Raw genomic sequence first — 22,758 nt, forward strand, 5'->3', positions numbered from 1 at the left:
GCCTTGTAGTTTCAGTCCTTTGTCTGTGATCATGTATACTATATGTCACCTCTTACACACAGATACAACAAGAAGGATGGGTCTCCGTTTGTGTTCCATCTTGTTTCTCTCCCTGATGTGACGCTGTACTGTCAAATGGTCAGAAAACAAGATACGGTTGAGATTCCCACTGTGAACGAAACCAGCACCTTTGATGTCCTTCTAGGCAACAGCAGACAGCGACGATGACAATGATGCTCAAGACGGATGACTAAATCAGTGAAATGAAACGTTAAAAAAAAAAAAAAAACACACAACTTCCAAAACATCTGCACCAACCATCTTCCAACTGTCCTTTTACAAGGACGCTTTGAGTAATGTGAGATATCGACTGTTAAATGGGAAGAAAACACACTTTTATTTTTAGATGAAAAAATGTACTGTAAATACTGGTTTACATTGACTGATGATTTATGACCTGCAAAAGGAGAAAATGTTTCTCTGTTTTACAGATTCAACAGTGGAATGGAAAATGATGAAAGCTGTCATCATGTTTTTTGAATAAACTAACTGAGATGAATTGTTAGTTGAGTTTTTAATCGGCAGCCTTTGAAATGCATGTATTTGACAGTAAAATAACAATGGGGGGGGGCACAACAAATGACGCTAAAAAGAGGAGACAAGACAAAGGAAGGCATAAAAGAAAGAATGGAAAAGAAACAAAAAAAAACAAGCCCCAGAACATAATCACACTTCAGCCTGATATACACCGCCAAAACCTATGAATCAGCCCTTTATTTAGTCAGTCTTACAATATAACATCCAATATTTTTCCAAGATAGAGAGATATTTTAAGTTATTTAAGTTAAAATAATTTTCAAAACTACAATTGGTTCCTCTACCCTTCTTGAAACACAGCGTCTGATTGGAAACAGATTTTTGGCAAGCAGTGCTCCCATTATCAAAATGGCTACAGAGCCAAACGATAGATTGTCCTCTCTGTTTCGACAAATCAACCCGAGTCTCTCTTGGAAAGGAAATTGGTTTGGATATTTTGAAATAAATACACCAGACACATCCAAAAATAAATGCAACGCAGTTCCATTTTTAGTTTTGAAGCTGTTAAAAAGGTTGTTTTGATGGTCAAATAATGTTTAAGACTTCTAAAAAAATGAATATGTAGCTCAAACTGTGAAATAACATTTTTATTTTCTTGCTAAACAGAGAGAAATGCAACTTGTGGGTTTCTACCTTCATTATACATAAGCAAAGATGAAAATGCATAGAAACATTTCTTTTTATTTTGTTTCACACATGGTAAAACAGTAATTCATTTCCTACACACAAACCTTTGTTTCAATTAAAATGACACTGTATCCATGCATGAAAAGAAGCAGGAAGAAGAATAAATTCTTATTAACGCCTATCTATAACCATGCAAGTAGGCACTGACAACCAAAATACACTCTGACACTATTCTACACACAACAAAACAAAACAAAACAGCAATCAGCAATGAGCAATACCACTAAATAGCAAATTAAAAAGGATAATTCTTTCTATAATTAACTCCTGTTATTTGAATCTTCTTCATATTGGTTTAACATTTTATTCTTATAGCACCTTTTAAATTGATAAACATTTGTACAACCCTTAAGATGATCATGGAGAGAATTCCACATTCTTATACCTATAACAGTTGGACTCATTTGCCTTCGAGTGGTCCGAGCAAACCTTAAAATAAAACTTCCTTCTACTATCCCCATTTTCTGAACACAATACAAATAATCTTTGTAACTTCAGAGGCAATGTTTTATTTTTTGCCCTAAACATAATTAATAATGTCTGTAATTTCACTATATCTTCTAGTTTTAATAATTTCAATTTTATAAACAAAGTATTTGTGTGTTCTCTGTATTTAACATTATGCATAATACGCAGTGCTCTCTTCTGTAATAAGTATAATGGTTTCATATTAGTCACAAACACAAACACTTGGTTTAATATGGCGTTATTTTTGTGCCACTATTCTGAGCGCACGTAAAAAAGGTTTGCAGGTGCAAGTGTTGCATTTTGAGGAGAAATTTATTTTGAGCGAAGAAAAGCTGAATTTGAGTGAACAAAATTCATTGCTGCATGCAAAAAATGTATATCCGTGTTTGCTATTATCCATATACACACGCACAATAGCAGCCCCTCTCGCTCAGTTTTTGTATTTGCGCTCGCAATGTGTCGCTCACGCTCTCAACATTTCTGCCCGTGCACGCTCAACTCTTTCTGTACACCGTTATATTTGTGCCACAAAACCAGCCAATCACAGACTTGGATGCAAAAAAATCTGATTGGCTGTTTTTGTCTCCAATCAGCTCGAAAGGACGAAATGCAATATCCCAGAATCCATTTCGTCCAAAGCTCAAACGAGGCAGTGGCGGAGGAACACAGAGTGGCGGAGTTTGAAATATTACTCTTTCTGGGACACAAAATAAACTTTTAAGATATTTTCATGTTAGAATGTAGCTGTGTGAACTTCAAATATCTGCTCGATTTATCAAGACATCACATATTTGCATAAGTGCTCCAACGTTTTCGGAGATGCCTGTTACCCACCAGCTGACCGGGTGGGAACTCGGGTTAAACATAATATATAAGGCTGAACTGACAAAAAAATCACCGACTACACCACCAGGTATTATTGGAAAAACCATAAAGCCTTTGAACGAAAACAAACGCTGTTGTGACAGTGATGTACACTGTTTTGTTGGTATATATGTATGATTTGTATCACCTTCATGTTTCCAGCTTTACAGCTGTGGCTCCAGCAAACATCAGCTGATACTAGAAATTAATTTTAAATAAATTCTAACAACAGCTGATCAATTTTGAACGTGCTGCTGTTGTTGTTTAGCGCAACATCCGCTGGTTTCCTGTTTCTGGCGCAAAGTGGGAGATAAACAAACAAGAGAGACGATCAGCTGATCATTGATCAGTTTCATGATTGAAGTAGCAACAGGAGAGGGAGGGAGAATGAGGAGAGAAGAGGCAGCTAAGACACAGAATAACTCCAGCTTTGTGTCTTTTTTATTCTCGCTGAAGTCTTTTCCCCTCAATACGGATGCATTGTAATTGGTCCAGCCCAGAGTTGATTATTACCAGCTGGCTAATCCACCACCTTTCATTGTTTATACCATTACAAAAACAAACAAACTAACATAAAAATGAAAAATCACCATTGGCCCACCGGGCAAATGCCGGGTAAATGCCCAATGGCCAGTCCAGGTATTCGGTCAGCTGGTGGGTAACAGGCATCTCCAAAAACGTTAGAGCACTTATGCAAATATGTGATGTCTTGATAAATCGAGCAGATATTAGAAGTTTACACAGCACCATTCTCGCATGAAAATATCTTAAAAGTTTATTTTGTGACCCACAAAGAGTAATATTTCAAACTCTGCCACTCTGTGTTCCTCCGCCACTGCCTCGTTTGAGTTTTGGACGAAATGGATTCTGGGATATTGCATTTCGTCATTTCGAGCTGGTTGGAGACGAAAACAGCCAATCAGATTTTTTTTGCATCCAAGTCTGTGATTGGCTGGTTTTGTGGCACAAATATAACGGTGTACAGAACGAGTTGAGCGCGCACGGGCTGAAATGTTGAGAGCGCGAGCGACACGTTGCGAGCGAGCGCAAGTGCAAAAACTGAGCGAGAGGGGCTGCTATTGTGTGTGTGGATAATAGCAAACACTGAAATACATTTTTTGCACGCAGCAATGAATTTTGTTCACTCAAATTCAGCTTTTCTTCGCTCAAAATAAATTTCTCCTCAAAATGCAACACTTGCACCTGCAAATTTTTTTTTACGTGCGCTCAGAATAGTGGCACAAAAATAACGCCATAGTTTTAAAAGGTCACAAAACTTCCCCTCAGAATCAAAAAGTGCTTCTAGAAATTATAATTTGGCGTTATTACCTTAAATGAAGTGTGTTTATAATTTCAAGTGCGTAAAAATGTTCAAAAATAATTTTTTTAAGAAAAATTAACTCAATTTGAATTACAGTTACTGAATATTTGTTCCAGAAGTCGCACGTGCTTCCTGAATTGTGGGTCCATCTGTGACGACTCTGACTCTGTGAATGCAAAATAGTGCTACACACGATTATTGTGTCTTGCATGCACATTCATGCACGCACACTCACAAACACACACACACACATTGGCATCCAATTACTGAGAGACATGAAGCATCTCACCTGTTAATAACAGGGCATATGTATGATAAACAGAGTCGGTGAACAGTAGCTTGCTCAAGCTTGACAGGAAAAAAAAAATCTGGCGCAGATGGTTGGATGGTGCAGTTAATTGGATGCTGTTTACTGTTAAGTGTCTTTTCTTTCTCTGTGTGGCATTTGTAGATGAATGAATTCCTTTCAGAAAGCTGCTCTTTTATGATTATTCGCTAAAATACCCCAAAGCTGACACCCTTACCAGATTGTTTATCGTTATCTGCTAGTGACTTTGATCAGATGGATCTTAGTCATATGACAGCACTGAAATTGAATGAAAAACACTCTGTCCCCTCTCATCAGCTATATCTGTTGACAAGCCCTTTAACGGTTGCTTGAGTGAATTTCCTCTATGGAATAAACTTAAACAGCTAGAGAATTTAATTTTTACTGGCATCCCTCAGATGTTAATACAGAAAACTAGTACAAAACACATTAGCATGAAATAGTGCATGCCTGCTCCCCAGACTTTCACTGGAAAGGTCAATAACAGTCAGCTGCTGGTTCAACTTTTCAAGAGCCTTTAAGTGCACAGACCACTCCACCTGGCCAATTTTATAAACTATTAAGTAGCCTTTTGCTCACTCAGCAGAGCAGGAGTGGGAACATTAATCACTGCCATGGTTGGAAGTCTTAATCAGGGGTCAGACTAGGCTCTGTATGAACTATTCATTAACAGCCATTAAGGAAAGCAAATTTCAGGATCAGCTGGATATTCGGCGTAGAATGGCAGAAGCCAATTGCACCCCGCAGACTTGGTTTGTCAGCTGAGTGTCCCCTCTGGCCTAACAGATCAGAGATCAACCCCAACAGTGTCTGTACCAACACGTGTCGCTGCATAAAGTCCAGTCACTATGGAAGAAATATAGTATCATCAGAATTCAACTATTTTTAGACATTGAATTTATAACACTGAATTTTTATCCTCCAAATTTCCCTGCAAAAATATTCACCTGCAAAAATTCACCTGCAAAAAATTCACCATCAAATATTATGGAAGAAATATAGTATCATCTCTGATGATACTATATTTCTTCCATAAGTCACACATTAAATAGCGACAACAATGCTGCAGGAACCCAAATATTTCTATCCAGTAATCAACAAGAACGGTTTCTAACACAAAACAGGACTGCACTGCTCCCTTGTGGAAGAATCCGGATAAACCTTGACTGAAAAGAATAATGAAACTATATGAAAGCTTTTCAGTGGTAATAACTTAATGTTATATAGTCCAATCGTGTGAAATTAGTATCTATGACTATTCCCCACATGGGTTTATCTTTTTATTGCAAAAACATGAAGCCACATAAAAACCTAACCACTTTGTATGTTAAATACCACAAAAGTGACTATCCCTCTCTCTCTCCATAGATAGATAGATAGATGGATGGATGGATGGATGGATGGATGGATGGATGGATGGATGGATGGATGGATGGATGGATAGATAGATAGATAGATAGATAGATAGATAGATAGATAGATAGATAGATAGATAGATAGATAGATAGATAGATAGATGGATGGATGGATGGATGGATGGATGGATGGATGGATAGATAGATAGATAGATAGATAGATAGATAGATAGATAGATAGATAGATAGATAGATAGATAGATAGATAGATAGATAGATGGATAGATGGATAGATGGATGGATGTGTGGTGGTTAACACTGTTGCCTCACACAGTTTGACTCCACCATCTCCACTGAGGTATTTCAGTAGTTGTATTTCTTGTTCCACTAGCCCACTTCTCATGAGTTTGTCTTGGTTTCCCAGCATCTGATGTGGACTTTAGTAAACCAGGTCACATCCAAGTTGGTATAAGTGTCACGTTTCGCATATGTGTCATGCTCCAGATCTAGCCTGGGGACCCTTCCTGGACACATGCTGATAGGGACATATATACACTCACTGATCACCTTATTAGGTACACTTTGATGGTGACTGGACTGGCTGGACTGACTTTGACCTCATATCCTTCAGAACTCTCTTATTTTTTCCTCTCAGAGGTTCATTATTATTGCAGGATCTCTGTGTTACAATATAAAGCTTTGGATAATTTTAGCCATTCTCCTCTGACCCCTGGCATCAGCTAAGCATATTTGCACAGGCGACTGCTGCTCACTGGATATTTTCTCTTTTTTAGATAATTCTTTGTAAACCCTAGAGACGGTTGTGTAGGAAAATCCCAGTAAGAGTTTCTGAAATACTCATAAAATCCCGTCTGGCAACCATGCCACATTCAAAGTCACTTAAATCACATTTTTTCCCTAGTCTGATGCTCAGTTTTAACTCCAGGAGTCCATCTTGACTCTAGGGATGTATATATGGCCATTCTGAGACACAGCAAAGGAGTTGGCAAAAATGCTGGAGACCGTGATGAGGTTAATTTTACTTTGTATTTATTATTGCTTTTTATCTTAATTCTTTTTCACTCATTTTGTTTTGAAAAGTGTCCCATTGTGCACTAATGTTTTTTTTCTCATGCTCAAGTGCATGCAGGTCTTGGGGTCGTGATATTTTTCATCAAGAAAAACCTTTTTAATCGCTAATCTCGCGCCTTCTCGGAAATATTTATTAGGCATTATTGAAATACCAGTAATACTTTTACATTAGTCAAACCTGCTATAAAAATGAGGATCTACCGCCCTCCTCTGGCAATAACGATCCCACATAAATTACATCATGGTTCCTGATGATTTCCACTAATAGGAAATATCGGGTCATGATGACTGGCACCAATCAAAGACTAGCAGGGACCCACTGTTGTTTTACTGGAAGTGAGTGACGTGGCAGTGATGCTGTGAATGATTAATTTAGAAAGAGAGAGAAGAAGAAAAAAAAGATGTGGGCTCACACCATATGTGAAGCATTTATTATTCTGTGTTAAATGGGGAAATGCCAGTCTGTTCATATAGCCCGTAACCAGCTTGCAGCTATACAGCAATTAAAGACCCAGCAGTGTTACTGACTGCAGGCCTGTGTGCTGTTAAGCTGCCATTAACATCAAAAAGGACTAATGGCTTATGTCTAAATACTGACCTTGAATTGAAAACACAGCATCAAAGACTTTTTACTCTTTACAAAACTCTGGCTTTAAATGCAAAATATTGAGCCAATTAATAATTCACTTTTTTATGTGGAGCCTTTTGCTCTTATGTATAGCCTTACTAAATTATAGGCATACTTGATATTTCAGAGGCTTTTTTTGGAGGGAGCTACTTGCAGTGACTACAGCACCGGCCTGGTATGACAGCTAGAACAGCCTGCCACAGACTGGACAAGAAGCCGTTATCGGCTACGCGGGAGGACATGGGAAGAACATTTTGGCTGCAGCTAGATTAAAATAATTCGCTAAGGGTTTGTATACGGAATTTAAGCCCTGACCCTTTTTTTTTGTCGTCAGGAGCGAGCGCCGTTACGTCGGAAGAGTAGCACGAGCCGGTATTGCAGCGAGTTTATTAGCCAGAAAGCCCACTATTATTCAGCTCGAAAATTGATAATAATAACGCGAGAGTTTGCAAGTTGCCTCAAGACTGTAGTCGCAACTGTCAAAGGTGGAGTGGATACGCGCATGACCCAACACACATTACTGTAATACTGTACACGGCCGCCGAGATAATATCCGTATAAAAAAAACGAATAATCCCGAGGTAAGGAGCGAGGAGTGAACCAAACCCGACCGAGATTTGGCGCTTCTGCTGATTCGTTTTCGTTCGTTTTCTTTTACTCTAACCAACAGACTCACAGCCGTCGAAATTACTGCACTAAACATATTTTTGTGCCTCCCTTTAGCTCCAGCCAGCGCAAGGATTTTTTTTTTTTTACTCCTCCTTCGTAATAAAGTCGCCATTTTGCTTCACTGCCTATATAAACCATCCCGTATTCTAATATTTTTTCTCAAGGAGTCGAGGGCTCTGTCTTTCCTGGCTATTTCTATTAATTTGGAGAGTTTAACGAGAAGACAAGGGTTGGAGAAGTGCCTCGTGGTATACATATTAATGCACGAAAGGAGAACGAGAGGGGGGGGCAAGGCAATTGGAAGCTGGAAATAAGGTGAAAGTATCCTGGATTTCTTTTCATGTTCAGACGAATTTATAATTTCTCATCTCCTGCACTGCTGTTTTTTACCGTCCACCTGGTCGTCGTCTGCAGACTGGGGGGGACAGGACGACGGTGACGACTGTCCGCTTCCTTTCAGGCCCCCCAAGCTCAACCTGACCGCTCCTTGACGCACAGCAGGTGTGATTGCCATGTAACTTAACGTTGGTGGAAAAAAAACGCCTACTTTGGTGCCTGTCTCCTGCCCCTGACCTCCTCCTACCTCACGTGGATGACCCGGGGCCACCCGGGCTCTGGTGCTGGGTGACTGCTCGACAGTTAAGGTAGGTGTGGCCGGGGAGGAGGAAGAAAGTAGAGCACTATTTTAGTTAACCACATAAATAGGCAACTCAGACCTTGTTGTAGTTGTCAAACAGCGTGGCCGTGTGCCACGTGCGGTGTTAAAATACTTATTTCTAGGTTGGTCTCTCAGCAGATTGTGAGAGGAGATGTGAGTGGGTGTCACGGGGTTTTGTTGTGTCTAGCTAAGTATATGGTAATAAAGTTTCTGTAGCAGGTTTGTGTTTACATGTAGATTTAATCGTTTACGAAAACCCCAGCTGCAATGTATTTATTCATTTATTTATTTATTAGGAGGATGCTGTTGAAACACTGTGGCAAATCTAAAAGGGGGTTATCCTACATAATTATTACAGGGTTGCACAGTAAGACTCACCATCAATCAGCCATATCTTTCTCACCACCTGTTTATTTTAAGTAGTTATGAGCTGATCTGTAGCCCATCTCTTCATGCTCTGATACATCATACCGGAAAAGGAAGATGCCTAGTGTTAATGTGTGAAAGATTTCATCAAGTTGCACCCTGCAGCAAGTTCACCGTGCATTTTATAGTCAAAATCATCAAAACTTTACAACTACTGTGAACGCTTTATCTCTGTGGTATTCACGCAGTGAATTGCACAGCATGTAAATGGACACCGAGTGGCCCCCATTGAGTGACCCTTTGTGTGCTTTGTAATTCATTAGGAGAGTGACATGAATGTGTGCTAAGAGAAACCATGTTGGATTGTAATCAGTACCACTCACCATAATTAGCAATTGTCAGCCTCTATTCAGAAGGCTGTTCCTTCCTGATGGGGAATGATGTTTAAGCACAGAGAGTCTGAACTTGACATGTACAATATAAGCATCGGGATTGATAGATGTAATGTATCTCAATTGACCTGAACTAGAGATCGCTGGTTTTCATAGTAAAGAAAGCTTGCACAGCTGCTCAGGAGCGTAGCTTTGTATCCCCACCATCTCTTTGACTCACCTTTTGTCTAATGGGCAGAGCATGAAGTTAGTGTGCGAGTGAGAGTATTGATTTTGAAATGAAAACATGGAAGGTCACACCCTCATTATCACACGTGTGCCTGCGCTCAGATAACCTTCAGGCCAATAGCACTGATGGCCAACATAAAGAAGCTGCATTATTGAACAAGGAGACAGCATCAGCACACGCTATTGATGCAGCAGACTTTGCTAATAATGTTTTGACAAACAATGGATTCGGATTAATGAGCAGCAGAAGCATTTCCGATATTACCTTTAGCTATGTCTCCTGTGTGTTTGTACCCCCTCGTTTGTACATTGCAGGCATGGAGAGCCCAAGTGGGCCCAAGCTTGGGAAGCTGTCCTCATCAGGGCTGTCGAGGGGCCGAACGCCCAAGCATGGACATCCCCAGGAGCAAGTTAGAACCATGTCAAGCCCTGAAAACCACAGCAAACATAGTGAGTGACGAGCCGCTACATTTTGTTGAATGAATACAGTGTGTGAGTTCAGCTTTTGTTGGTATGACTCAAGTTTGCTCCTGGACTGATTCTAGGATGAAGTTCATGAAGCGATACAGTGTGAAGAGTAGGTACTGGGTGCATACAGCATGACATACTAACACATATATGACAACTGAATTTTTCATTTTTGCATATTTGTTTCTTAGATCCAGCAGGTTTGCATTGGCTAAAGTTTTGTAATTCCAGCTAGTGCACTTTAGTGTGCTTTCTCAAGGATTTGATTAGCATACCATGCATGCAGGGGTCTCTGTAGCTGCTTTTTTTTTTTTTTTTTTTTTTTTTTTTTTTTTGAATGGATTATATTTTATTAGAAATCAATGGTTTCAGGTTCAGTGTAATTCTACCCCACAGTAGAGCCTGGAAACTCCAGCAATTTCCCTGAGACTGCTTTATAGTGAGAAAAGCAAACAAACAAGAATTGCCAAGCACTGACACAAGTGAAACCCCAGGCCATCTGGATGGAAATGGAAGATTTTGGAAAGAGAGGGCCAGACTGGGGAATTATTTTTCAATCCAATAACCAGTAGATCATCATGACTTTGTTAATAGCGGTGGGCAGGCTTGGAAAAATGGGGCTGTTCTAATATGACCCAGTTGTTTTGGTTGCTACAAAATAGCCTCTCATTCCCAGACACACAGAGCACAAACACTAGACTAGGTGCTTCGGTTTATTTTCTTTTCATGTTATTATTCAGCCCTGTAGGCCAGAGTTTCATACTGTTGTGCATGCATGTGTTTCTGTGTATGTTTGCTTGTTGTGGTTATTAATGCAAAGCTTGTGTTGCAAGAAATGAGAGTTCGGCGACACATGGTACAAAAAAAAGTGTGGAATCCCTTTACTAAAATCTTTCTTGTATGATCTTTCATGTATTTATGACTGTCTGCAAGATCTTCCCATAGTTAGAAATAAAACACTCTCCTCAACTTCTCATTGTGTAGGGTCTGGCAGCTGATTGGCTGTTTTTGCTGTTGAAGTACATTTGTTTTTTGAATGAAATGGTTTTCTCTGCAGCCTCTTAAAGCTTTGTGTTTTATGGGCATTTTTTTACACTTTATTACTCAGTAAATAAGAGGAGTTTATAAATCAATCAGCAGAAAGTTTGTGCTGGGCTCTGCTCTGATCGATGTGAGGCTAAAGACAAATGGTAAATGGCCTGTATTTATATAGCGCTTTACTAGTCCCTAAGGACCCCAAAGCGCTTTACATATCCAGTCATCCACCCATTCACGCACACATTCACACACTGGTGATGGCAAGCTACATTGTAGCCACAGCCACCCTGGGGCGCACTGACAGAGGCGAGGCTGCCGGACACTGGCGCCACCGGGCCCTCTGACCACCACCAGTAGGCAACGGGTGAAGTGTCTTGCCCAAGGACACAACGACCGAGACTGTCCAAGCCGGGGCTCGAACCGGCAACCTTCCGATTACAAGGCGAACTCCCAACTCTTGAGCCACGATCGCAAGACAAGAGATTAGATACACACTTTTGGCTTAGCTTCACTAATGAATAACTCTGATGACTGCGCGTTTTACTGTGTGCGCGCGTCTTAAAGTAATACTATAACAGGTGATGGATTGGCCCTGGTTTTTATGGGGCTTTTTCAGGTTACTTAAGATTCTGCTATTTCTGTGTGTCTATTTCATTTTCTCTTTTTACACTTGATCTGTTCGGACTTGCAATTATGTTGAGCTTCTAAGTGATACCAGTAGTATTTAGATCATGTTTGATACTGCAAGTCTGTGCTATTGTCTGTTTTAAGAATAGCTTCTGGCACAAAAGATAAGAATCTATGTTCCACTATGTCTAAGGAAGCTTAGCTGGTAACATTGCCAGCTGGTTGAGATTTATCTTCTCTAAGAACCACAAGGAGAGAGACAGATCTTCTCCTGGAGCACATGTAGATTGTACTGACCAATAAGAAGATGAATATAGACATAACATACAACACGGGAAATGTATAAGAAATTCTACATTTCCATTTTAGGAATATAGTTAAATTTTGTACAGTTTGGAATATGATTCATAAACCAGTAAGATATTCATTGACTGACTGACTGTGCCAAATTGTGTTTCAAACACCAAGCAATCTTTTACAATTTTCAGTCTCCTTAACTTATTATTTAGAAATTTTATAGATGTTATGATAAGGAGAAATGCTACAGTGGTGATATAATGAACCTGGCACTGGCCTGTCTATCCCAGGGGGGATATGAACCTCAGTTTGGGGAAACAAAGGCATCAATATCTAAGGCTCCCTATGAAGGTTTTTCAGTCCATGCTCATTGCACACAGTGTGCTCTTCTGATAGCCTCATTATCTGCCCTCATCCCACTGGTTACTTCTTCATTTTTCATTTTATGTCCATGGAGAGTTTGGACTGTTATGTTGCGTTATCAGTTCTCATGTTGGCCCATAAATCTCCAGCTGGAAACTTTGCATGATGTAATAGCGGAGAAATCCCGTCTGGCTGTTGTACTGGTGGTTTCCTGAAATCACTATGTGCCTTCATATGTGACAACAAAACCTGGGTTTGTGTGCTTTCCTAGAGTGTTGTGGTTGAGCTGTCACCTTGCCACACCAGAGAAGTCACAGGAAAGAATGTGGTCCTTGAGGGTGATTTGCGCGCTGTTTCTCTCTTTTGTGCTTCAAGATGTTTCCTATTAATGTCTTGTTTGATTCTAAAGCTAAGTCATTTTTTTATTTATATAGAACTAATGCTGTTTTGCCAAGTGCTGTAGGCCCTGAAAATAGTTACCTTTCAGCAAACGTTAACCCAAGTCTAAATAAGTAAAACCTGGATGTGTGAAAGGCCGCCCCCTTCTTTACCCTCTCTGACCCCAGAACACACTATCCAGTCGGCATGTTCTGTGTAAGAGGAGATGAGCGCTCCAGATTTGTTGTTGTATGGTAACATAAGTGGGTTAGGAGGGGAGCTGAGAGCGTGATAAGTTTTATGCTTGTGGCTGTGTGTGAATGATAATGTGCTATTTGGTGCCATTTGTTTGTGTTTATGTTTATGCATCTGTTCGTGCCTGTGTTTGCCCTAGCATGTGTGTTCTCATGCTACACTTGTCTACCCTGCTGTGGGGACCTTCTTTTCAGGTCCACAGTTGCTCTCTATTGACCTGGTATATCTGCGTCAGTATCCGTCCATCAGTCTCTTGCTTTTCCTCTAAATGTGCTGCTTTTTCAAGCTTTCTCTCACTTACTTGTTGTCCAGACGTGACTGTCATTGCTCACTGTTCTGTTCTTCCTCAGCCTCCTCAACTATTTCTTGCTTACGTATTAGCAGTGACTTAACCTCACTATTCCTGCCACTTCCCATTCCTTCTTCAGCCTGTTCCCAACCGTTACCCTCACTTCTGGTCTTCACTCTAATCACATTTCATATTTGTTACATTTTCTAGGGACTTCCTCTTAATGGCTTGAGTCTATCAAATCAGTAAAATAACAAAATATCAAATCAATAAAAAGCTATAGATTGAGACTGTTTGTTTTTGGGTAGAAATTGAATTCTGGTGCTTTTCTCAGCCTGATGCTACACCTCATTTTGAGGAGAGTCCTTTGTCATCTTTGTCACACCTTCACTTGGCAGACTTGTGGATGGTTGATGAGAATGAGTACAGGGAAATGGGAGAGGAGAGAGATTGAGTTGGTGAGTCACTGTCCATAAGGAGGGTATTGCAAACAGTTTGTAGCAGGCATTGTCTCTCGGCACACATATAAAGTGCTGGATGCCCTGTTGCATAGGCTTATTTTATTATTATGTTGTTGTTTTTTCAAGTGTCTGTATATGCTGTGCATCAATTGTAAACTCCCCAGTGATTGGTCAGTTCTCCATTATCCCTCAGGTTTTATCTAAAACTGTTGCGATTTGATGTCACTAAACATGGCATTGGCTGTGGGCCAAATAAGTATCAAGTAATTCATTGAGTTTCCAATAATATGAAGCATGCTGTTGATGTGGAAGGCTGTAAAATCAATACAGGTCTGAAGAAGCTGTTGAGGTACAATGAGTCACCAGATTATGTAGCAGAAATCTCAAGCCTGAGCTCTATTCTTGGCTGCTTTACGTGTGGTTTAGTGGTGGAAGTAAACTGATATTCTACCACATGTCTGTGTAGTGATCCCTGGCCTCTCAAACAAAGTGATTCCCCATACAGTAAGTCTGCGGGCAATAAAAATTGGCATTCATTAGGACATTGAAGAATCTCCCAGTGTAACTGTTTTCACTAAGACTGAGTGACTAGTGCAAGTATAGAAATAAATGTAATTATTTTATATATCCATTTTCTTACACTTGCACAATTCAGGGTCATAGTTGGAGCCTATTCCAGCTGTCCACCCAGACAGGTCACCAGTCTATTACAGAGAGGCAGATTTCCATTCAAGCTCACAATCGCACCAATGGACAATTTAGAATCACCAGTTAACCAAACGTGTTTAGGTGGTGGGAGGAAACCGTAGTGCTCTGAGAGAAGAACCCTTGCAAGCAAAGGGAGACGATGCAAATGTCACACAGAAAGACCTCCAGTCAACCAGTGGTGTCAAACCAGGAGCTTTTTGCTTTGAGGCAACAATGTTAACCACTGGACCAACAACTCTCCCTGAATAATGCAAGTGATAGCAAATGCCACAGTCTATGCCAGCACTCAGAATGGTTTAATATTAGGAAATAGGTGAAACAAATAGGAAGGTGGTGCCACTAGACAAAAATCCAAAAGTAACCTATCAGCATATTATAAATCGAGTTGTCTAAGAGGAGTTTTTACTCCTGCAACTGCTTTCGGCTCTGTTCTGCCCCATGATAGGGAAACTTTGGCCAATCTGATCTTTTCTGGAAAAGAACAGTCAAATAGTGTGGCATAGTATGAAGAAAAAGTTTGGGTATAAAGCACCCCACTGTGCAGTGGGCTAAGGAGAGGGCATTCTTAGAGGAAAGCTGGATTTGATTTCTTTGTAAAGCCGTAAGTCAACATTGGCATTATTTTAATACATACCAACACATACATATCAAATTGGCAGGGTGGAATGGGGCTCAGAAGAGAGAAGGAAAAGCTGTGGAAGGCGGGACATCTACTTTCAAATTCTGGTCCTTTCCTAGATTGCTGCCAACAGGAACTCTAATTTATTTTGCAAATAAACCAGTGGAGCTCCACCTTTTATTTGTGGTTGTGTCCACTTTTCAGTTAAGGCAACCCAGAGCAAAGGTATGTTTTCTTGCAATGCTCTATAAATTATACAGATTTATAAACATTGCTACTGATGAACTGCTGTTTCCTTTCCATTAAAAAAATAATGAATTTTGACAGATTAGTTAAATGTTTGTGTCTTTCAACAAGTGGATGTATGTAAAAGATTAAGCTCAGATGGTTACACAAAGCAAGAGATAGAAAGGAGGGAGGGGAGAAAAAGACAGAGAGAGAGCGAGAGAGAGATAGAGAGAGGAAAGACTAAGATGGAAAGTGAGAGCCAGACTCACTGAGACTCTGGGGTTTTTTTTCAGTTAGCTGTATCAGGGTAGTAAGACTTGTCTGGTGTTGCTCCACCTCACTCCTTACTCACTGTCTGGAATCAGGCCTGACTGTGAGGGAATATAGGAACGTCTTCAAAAGGAGGTGTGTATATAAATGGAACAACTGTTGTGCGTGTGTGTGTGTGTGAGAGAGAGAGAGAGAGAGACAGAAAGAAAGGAGGGAGGAAATGAGAGAACATAATGTAAAATAGCATATAAATATGTGCGTGTGCTTGTATAAAAGCGGTGAACTGTTGCTAAATCAAATGTGTGAAGGAAGGAAACAGTAAGCAAGAAGAAGTTAAAGCACAATAGACAAAAATTTATAGCAGAAACAGAGATGTTAGTAAGGTCCTGTGGTTGCATTCACTATAAAAGCTGCACAGCTTGCACATGCTGTACAGTCATCTGCTAGTGCGTTTGCTCTGCAATGAGTCCAGGTGTATTCGTTTATACATCTAGCGTCTGTTGAGATTGAGGAAGTACTGTGTCTTGTCTTTTTTTCATGAAGTAGCATGAGTGGTGAGTGATGTTGTTTGTGTGTTGTCTTTCTAAACTACAGCATGTCTAAAACCAACTGTGAAGGCACAGACAAAGGCTCCTGTGTGACTGTTTGTCAAGGAAAACAAATGACTGTTCTGTGTGTGTATATGTGTGTGTACATTTGTGGGTAATGTGTGAACCCTTGCACTCAGGGAGAGCAGTTGCAGGCGTAGCTAGGAGAACTCAGAGGTTATTTGAGATCATTAGACAGCTGCCAACACTCCTGGTTCTCTTCTCTTCTCTTCTCTTCTCTTCTCTTCTCTTCTCTTCTCTTCTCTTCTCTTCTCTTCTCTTCTCTTCTGTCAGTGTTAACCATTCTCTTCGCTTCTGTGAGTGTTAACCAGTCTGCTGCAACAGTTGCAGACAGCTGGGAGCGAGTCACACTCTGACATTAGTTGAACAGCTGTTTTATCCCTATGGTCTGCGCCTGAGAACTGGGGTTTAGATTTGCCACAATAGACCTGCTTTGTTTCCTACCAAGACAATGGTTGTGATTGCCTGAATGTTTGAGCACAAGTGTGCTAGCCATAGTCATTTCAAACAAAGTAAAATGTATAAAAACATTTTGTGTGTGCACAGTTCACCCCAGAAAATCATGGGTTTTTTTAAAAAAAAAAATCTTTTTGCTCTAACTTTTGCCAGCATGTGCACTGCTGTGGCTTTGCAGTGTGATTTTTGCCTGTTTGCACTATAGCCTGCTGCATGTGGGCCTAATTGTTCTGCTTGCTGTAAAGAGGCCTCTGATAATGGTAACTAAGACAAGTGGATCTTATTCCCATAGCAACAAGAACATATCTTTCCCAAGAGCAGAATTCATTAATTATGCCTTTCTTTTACAAGACCTTTATTTTCTAAGACAGGAATTAGAATGCATGCTCAATTTCCTCCTCAGCATAAGAGCTGCACCGCCGACTGCATCACCTCTCCAGCTGCTACCCAGACAGCTAATAGAGAAATGCTCTGTCGCCTGGAGAATATTAATACACTCATATCCATGCAATCACATCTCGTTCACACTCGGTAGTAATGGTTTTGTGTACTTGTTTGCGTGTCAGTGTGCCCTGATGTGTGTGTTTACACCTTGTGTCATCAACTATTCCAAAACATAGTCAGTATTGCTTTGCTACTTCTTATTACATTTTATTCAGTCTTGCTTTATTTTCAATCTACCTTATTATTGTGAGTATGAAGTAAAATGTTACATATAATCTGCCTACATATGTTTGTATCTCTGTTTCCCAACTGAGAGAGTAAAAAGAAGACAAATGAGGGAAAGGGAGAGAGCTGATACTGTGTAATAAAACACGAAGGGAAATGAGCAGGGGAGGCCATAGTAGGTTAGTCCTCGTGTGCTTCTTATACACATTAACATCCCTGGTATAGAGAGTTGTTTTTGAGGGGGTCAAAGGGTGGCTTTTGCTAACACAAGCTGTTTTTTTTTTGGGGGGGGGGGGGGGGGGGGTTGTTTTTAAGAGAAATGATGGCATTAAGTCAATTCATTTATCTGATGAAAAATTATCCAACCATTTTGTAATCCTGGTAGGCACACAGTGTGCTCTGATCCAGTTTGGGACCTGCTGCAAATGGGCAGCACCAGGCATGTGCATGCTGCCTTGGCTTGTCAATTTGCAGGAGAAGAAAATAGTTAGCAGAAAAAAATGTTATGGTGATGTGAAAGAGATCTAAAAAAAAAGTGCATTCCACTTCACAACAAAATACCATCTTCCCTACTGTAAATAGATTTTATGTCATTGAAGCATCTCTTGAAGCGTCTTTGTTTCCTGCTTATTATTTACTTATTTTCCTACTGTTGCTGTTGGGTCTTGTCAGATTAATGCAGAGTAAGTTGAGAGAACATGTAAAGATGTCATTTTGTAGAGCAAAGTACAGCTACCTGGAGCACTATGATTCAGTGTTATGCTCAATCAGAGTTATCCACCTCTGCAATTCTCTTCTCTTCCTCAACATCCTGTGCTCTCCTCTTCTTCCTTTGTCAACCCCCCTCCCCTTCTTCCACATGCATACACTCATCTTCAGCTCTTTCCGCCTTCCCTCTCTCCTTCTTCAAGGAGCAGTGTATAGAGGGAATAGAGTGCAGGGCTGATAGTGTGGAGGTTTAATTGCACCCAAGAAGAGAGCAGTGATGAGCCAGTGGAACCGTAGAGAGACATTGGAAAGGGTGTGAGCAAAGAAAGGGAAGAAAAGTGAGAAAAGTAGACATGGGGTGAGAAAGAAGTAAAGCAGCAGCATGAGAGATGGAGGGAATTAGCAATAGAGAGCACATAGAGAGCTGAGGCAGTCGGTCTGCAGTCTGCTGTGTCAGAGGTCCATGCAGGCACTAGCGATTTATAGCTGATCTGTTTGGCTCTACATAAGGCCTTTGCCCAGGCTGCCTCATTTTTCCCTCACTTACACACACAATCGTGGACATCCATTCTGTGTCCCTCCACAGAAGAGGCTAACATTTGAACAATGGTCACAGTTAAACCTAAACACTGTATAACTTTGCATTTATTTGTTTTTCTTCAGAAGTGTTAGTGTTCATACTTATTTTGCAGTTTTTGTGAATACAAATCTATTCTTCTAAATCTCTTTGTGATATCTCAAGAGCATATCTAGACATGCCAAGTCAAATATAACTAGGCTTGTTAGGTCAATAACAAAGAAGTTCCAAATGAAACTTCAGGATTTTAGGTATTACAGAATTTTTTATTTTATGGATTGTTGGCAGTAGATTGTTTTTAGCTCTGATGTGGCTTTCTTTCTCGCTTTGCCAGGTCCAGTGTGTGATGAGCCAGCAGAGGGGAAGCGGAAAGGTCGTCCTAAAGCAGAAATGCAGGAACTGAGAAGCATCCCTGTGAGTATTTCTCTTTGAAATGAGTGGGTACTTGAAGTGGGCTTCATTTTTCTTGCACAGTAGGCAGCTCCCCATGAATATTCACAATATACAGTGCTATATAGCAATAAATCTGGCGTGGATTCAACTCTCTCTTCCTCACCCCTGATCAGGCCCATATGATAGTACAATGGAAGGAAGAGTTTAAGCGGCACTCCAGGGTAAAATGTCCGTGTTCAGGCTGCTGGTTAGAGTTTCCCAGCATCTATGGCGTCAAGTACCACTATCAGCGCTGCCCAGGGGTGAGTCACTAGCCTCTGCTCTTTCCTGCCACAAGGCTGTTTATACCTTTATGCTTCAGAGTAGACTTGTAGCACTGGACCATTTTATAGGAGAAACCCATCCAATAGGGCACCGTTTAATAATTCCAGAGAATATATAATGGCCTTATTACAAACCTGAGCAATTATTAAGGCTTTTTCAAAAACCTAAGATAAGTCAGCTGGAGGGGGGGGGGGGGGGGTATTTTCTTTTTTGTAACAGCTACCCACTGTCATTAGATTTTGGATAGGGAGAGAACTCACTTTGAATCTCCTCTTCGTATGTCTGCATCCAGGCCACCGTAGCTGAAAAGCTGAGTCATGGCTGTCCCTACTGTGAGGCCGTGTTTGCCACAAAGGTGCGTCTGCAGAAACACAAACTGTGGAATCACCCAGAGAGAGTCAGCATGGAAACCAAGGACGAGCAACCTAAGCTTCAAAAGACTTTTGTGAAGTCCAGCGCTAAGAAAAGGTGACTGAGATATAGCTCAAATTCCTAACCAGATTGAGTCACTTAAAGATAACTGCCTAAAACTGTCCTGTCTCATTCTGTGAATTCAGGCCCATGGAGATCAGTCCCCCCTCTCCTGTGTTCTTCAAAGTGAAAAAGACCCATGAAGTGTCCACACCCTCTCAGAATGGGGAGCTGGCCTACCAGAAAAATGAGAGGAAACAGCACAGCCACAGCCAGCCTTCACAACAAATTCACCAGACCCTGCCAGTCCAGCCTCACTCCCAGCAATCTCATTCCCAAAGCACGTCATCTGATGCAGGGGGAAGTGAAAGCGAGGGGGGCAGCCTTCCCTCTTCTTTTCCTGACGAAGACCCAGAGCGAATGAAGCACAGTAAGATTTCAACATGCCATTTGAAATGTTCTCAATTATATGCTCCAGTATATTTGTATAACCATTATGCACTGTTTTTCCTCCTGCACTAGGACGAAAGCAGAAAACACCTAAGAAATTCACTGGAGAACAGCCCTCAATATCTGGAACTTTTGGATTGAAAGGTAGATACCTTTTATTAAAAGGAAAACATGGGGTTTTTTTTAGTGAAAACTTGAGCATGACAAAGAATTTTGTGATGTAATTTCACATGCCACTGTAGGGCTGTTTGATATAACGATATATATCGGATGACGATATAAAAACATCTATTGTTTCATTTTACGCTATCGTTTGTTTCGTGGTGTTGCAAAATAAACTGTTTACGGCAATATTTTTTCATGGTTTTGATGGTCACTGTAGTGGCTATATTAATTTCTTAAAGTTCTCTCTTTCTCTTATATTTAATATAACCACACTACGGACGGACAAGCGCCTGTTTTTATGCGTTGTCGTTAGCAACAGCGACGGTAAAACCACCGCGTGTCCGCTTGTTTATTTTCCACATAAACCTTTCACAATAAAGCTCAAGGTCCTGTTGAGACTTTTCAAAATAAACTGAATCACGTGAAAGAGCAGATTATTTACGGATGAGAAGCAAAAAAGAGCCGCCAGGTGCTAAAAAATAAATCTTAGATTCAAACGTTAGAACAGGCTTTTCCCCGCAGCACGCCGTGTAATAAATACTCACAAAGAAAACGGCGGCCGTTACAACTTATGTCTAAAAATGTATAGTTTCATGCATCGATTAAAATACTCGACTCGACCAGGTACATGACGCGCAGCTGGAAACACTTCACGCAAGTCAAGCTGCCCGAGATTCACAGAATTTACAGAAAATGTTACATTTCTGTGATTTATATCGTTATCGGGACGATAGATGTCTTATATCGGGATATGAGATTCTGGTCATATTGCACAGCCCTATGTCACTGATATAATAAAAATATGAGACAGAATAGTTTTTTTTTTTTTGTATGCTGGTTGATTTACAACAGACCTTAGGAGCCCTTTGCTAATTTACTTAAATATTGAGTTCCAGAGTGGACAAATGTGCCACTGCTGGGAGGAGGGACATTATTAGTTATGTAAGTGACTGAGATTGCTCCCTGCTGCCACTGATCAATGGTGCTGTTTTTTTACACAGTGCTAATGTAGCAACTGTAGAGATGTCTCATATCTGGCTAAATTAATCAGTGACTCACACATCAAGCACACATTACATACGCATATTTTTTTCAGCCTTTCTTTGTCTCATTCACATATATGCTGAAAATGCTCAGTGACTCATATAGCATACAGAGGGCTGTAAACTACTTACTATCACTTGTCAGACAGTTCATCTGCAGCTCACAGGCGCTGTCTTTTGCTGTCTTTTAGTCTGCTTGTCATTGATTTGGTATAGCTCAAAACAACTTCCATTTTCAGCCTCCTTTTTTCAATTTATAGTCAGTATCAACTTTCTGTTTTTAGTATCGTGTTCTTGTTTGGTTTGCCCTACATCTGTCCCACTCGCATTTCTCACTTTATCTTCTATACTTTCAGTTTGAATTTTAATCACTAGCGTGACTGTCTGTGTATATGTGTGTGTCTGCGTGTGCACATGTGTGTTGTAGGTATGACTAAGGTAGAGGAGAAGCTGAAGGCAGGCCGTGTGAAGAGACCAGAGGGGAGTGGGTTCATTGAGGAGGCTCAGAGAAGACCTTCGTCAGGTCAGCCCTCTAGAAAAGACTCGGCCACAACAAGCTCTGGTGAACACCAAGATCACATTTTTTAAATTAATCATCCATCTATCTAGCCATCCACACATCCATCCATCCAGCTATACATTTTCGTATCTACCTGTCCAATTCAGGGTTTTGGGGGGCTGTCATAAGGCTAACACAGAAGGTAACACATTCATGCTCACTTCACACCTACAGCCAACCAAGTTTATTAACTAAAAACTAAAATTAGGTATGAAAAAAATTAGTTGACTAAAATAACAATAAAATGTCTAAAAAAAATTAAGACTATCTTTAAAAAATAGTGAACTTGAAAAACTAATTAAAATATAAATACAGCGAAAGTAACCTTAGTTCTAGGTATAGTTTGGTATAAATGTTATTATAGCTTCCTTGATTGGGCATTGATGGACATGCTTGAACATTTAAACTAACTAAAAGAAAACCAAAACTATACATTTTCAAACAGTAAATGCTAAACTGAAATGAGAAATCCATTCTGGAAAATAACTGAAACTAGAATTGGAACTAGAAAATACACTGATCACTCTGCCACCAACTTAGAATTACCAGTTAACCAGTTAACATGCATGCCTTTGGACTACTTGAGGAAGCCAGAGTAATTGGAGAAACCCCACGCAGGTAGAAGAACATGCATAGTTATTAATCAGTTAAATATAATTATTACTTTTATAAGTTGCATCATGTTTTCTTCAAAGAGCATTTCTTAAATCTTAATGAGATATGCATGCATATGACAAAAAC

General features: G+C 40.3%; 1 protein-coding gene across 9 annotated transcripts in view; it reads left to right on the forward strand.

Moving 5' to 3' along the window:
* Positions 1–7,190: 7,190 nt before the first annotated feature.
* LOC147305914 (zinc finger protein 512B-like) overlaps positions 7,191–22,758 on the forward strand; it is a 28,170-nt gene continuing 12,602 nt past the window's right edge. Inside the window, exons 1-9 of one of the 9 annotated variants that reach the window (XM_086276900.1) lie at positions 7,191–8,324; positions 8,424–8,653; positions 9,969–10,103; positions 19,007–19,086; positions 19,239–19,367; positions 19,682–19,857; positions 19,947–20,230; positions 20,323–20,394; positions 21,886–22,020. In XM_086276900.1, coding sequence (XP_086133026.1) covers positions 9,971–10,103; positions 19,007–19,086; positions 19,239–19,367; positions 19,682–19,857; positions 19,947–20,230; positions 20,323–20,394; positions 21,886–22,020 — 1,009 coding nt within the window. In that variant the 5' untranslated portion in view covers positions 7,191–8,324; positions 8,424–8,653; positions 9,969–9,970. Of the gene's footprint in view, positions 8,654–8,682; positions 10,104–19,006; positions 19,087–19,238; positions 19,368–19,681; positions 19,858–19,946; positions 20,231–20,322; positions 20,395–21,885; positions 22,021–22,758 lie in introns of those variants that run through there. The other 8 variants (XM_086276901.1, XM_086276904.1, XM_086276903.1 and 5 more) reach the window with 8 other exon arrangements.

Source organism: Aulonocara sp. 'chitande type north' Nkhata Bay, linkage group LG20 (genome assembly GCF_057382095.1).
Source record: "Aulonocara sp. 'chitande type north' Nkhata Bay isolate Kocher_YH1m ecotype deep benthic linkage group LG20, A_spYH_male_GT1.1, whole genome shotgun sequence".
Taxonomy (NCBI): domain Eukaryota; kingdom Metazoa; phylum Chordata; class Actinopteri; order Cichliformes; family Cichlidae; genus Aulonocara; species Aulonocara sp. 'chitande type north' Nkhata Bay.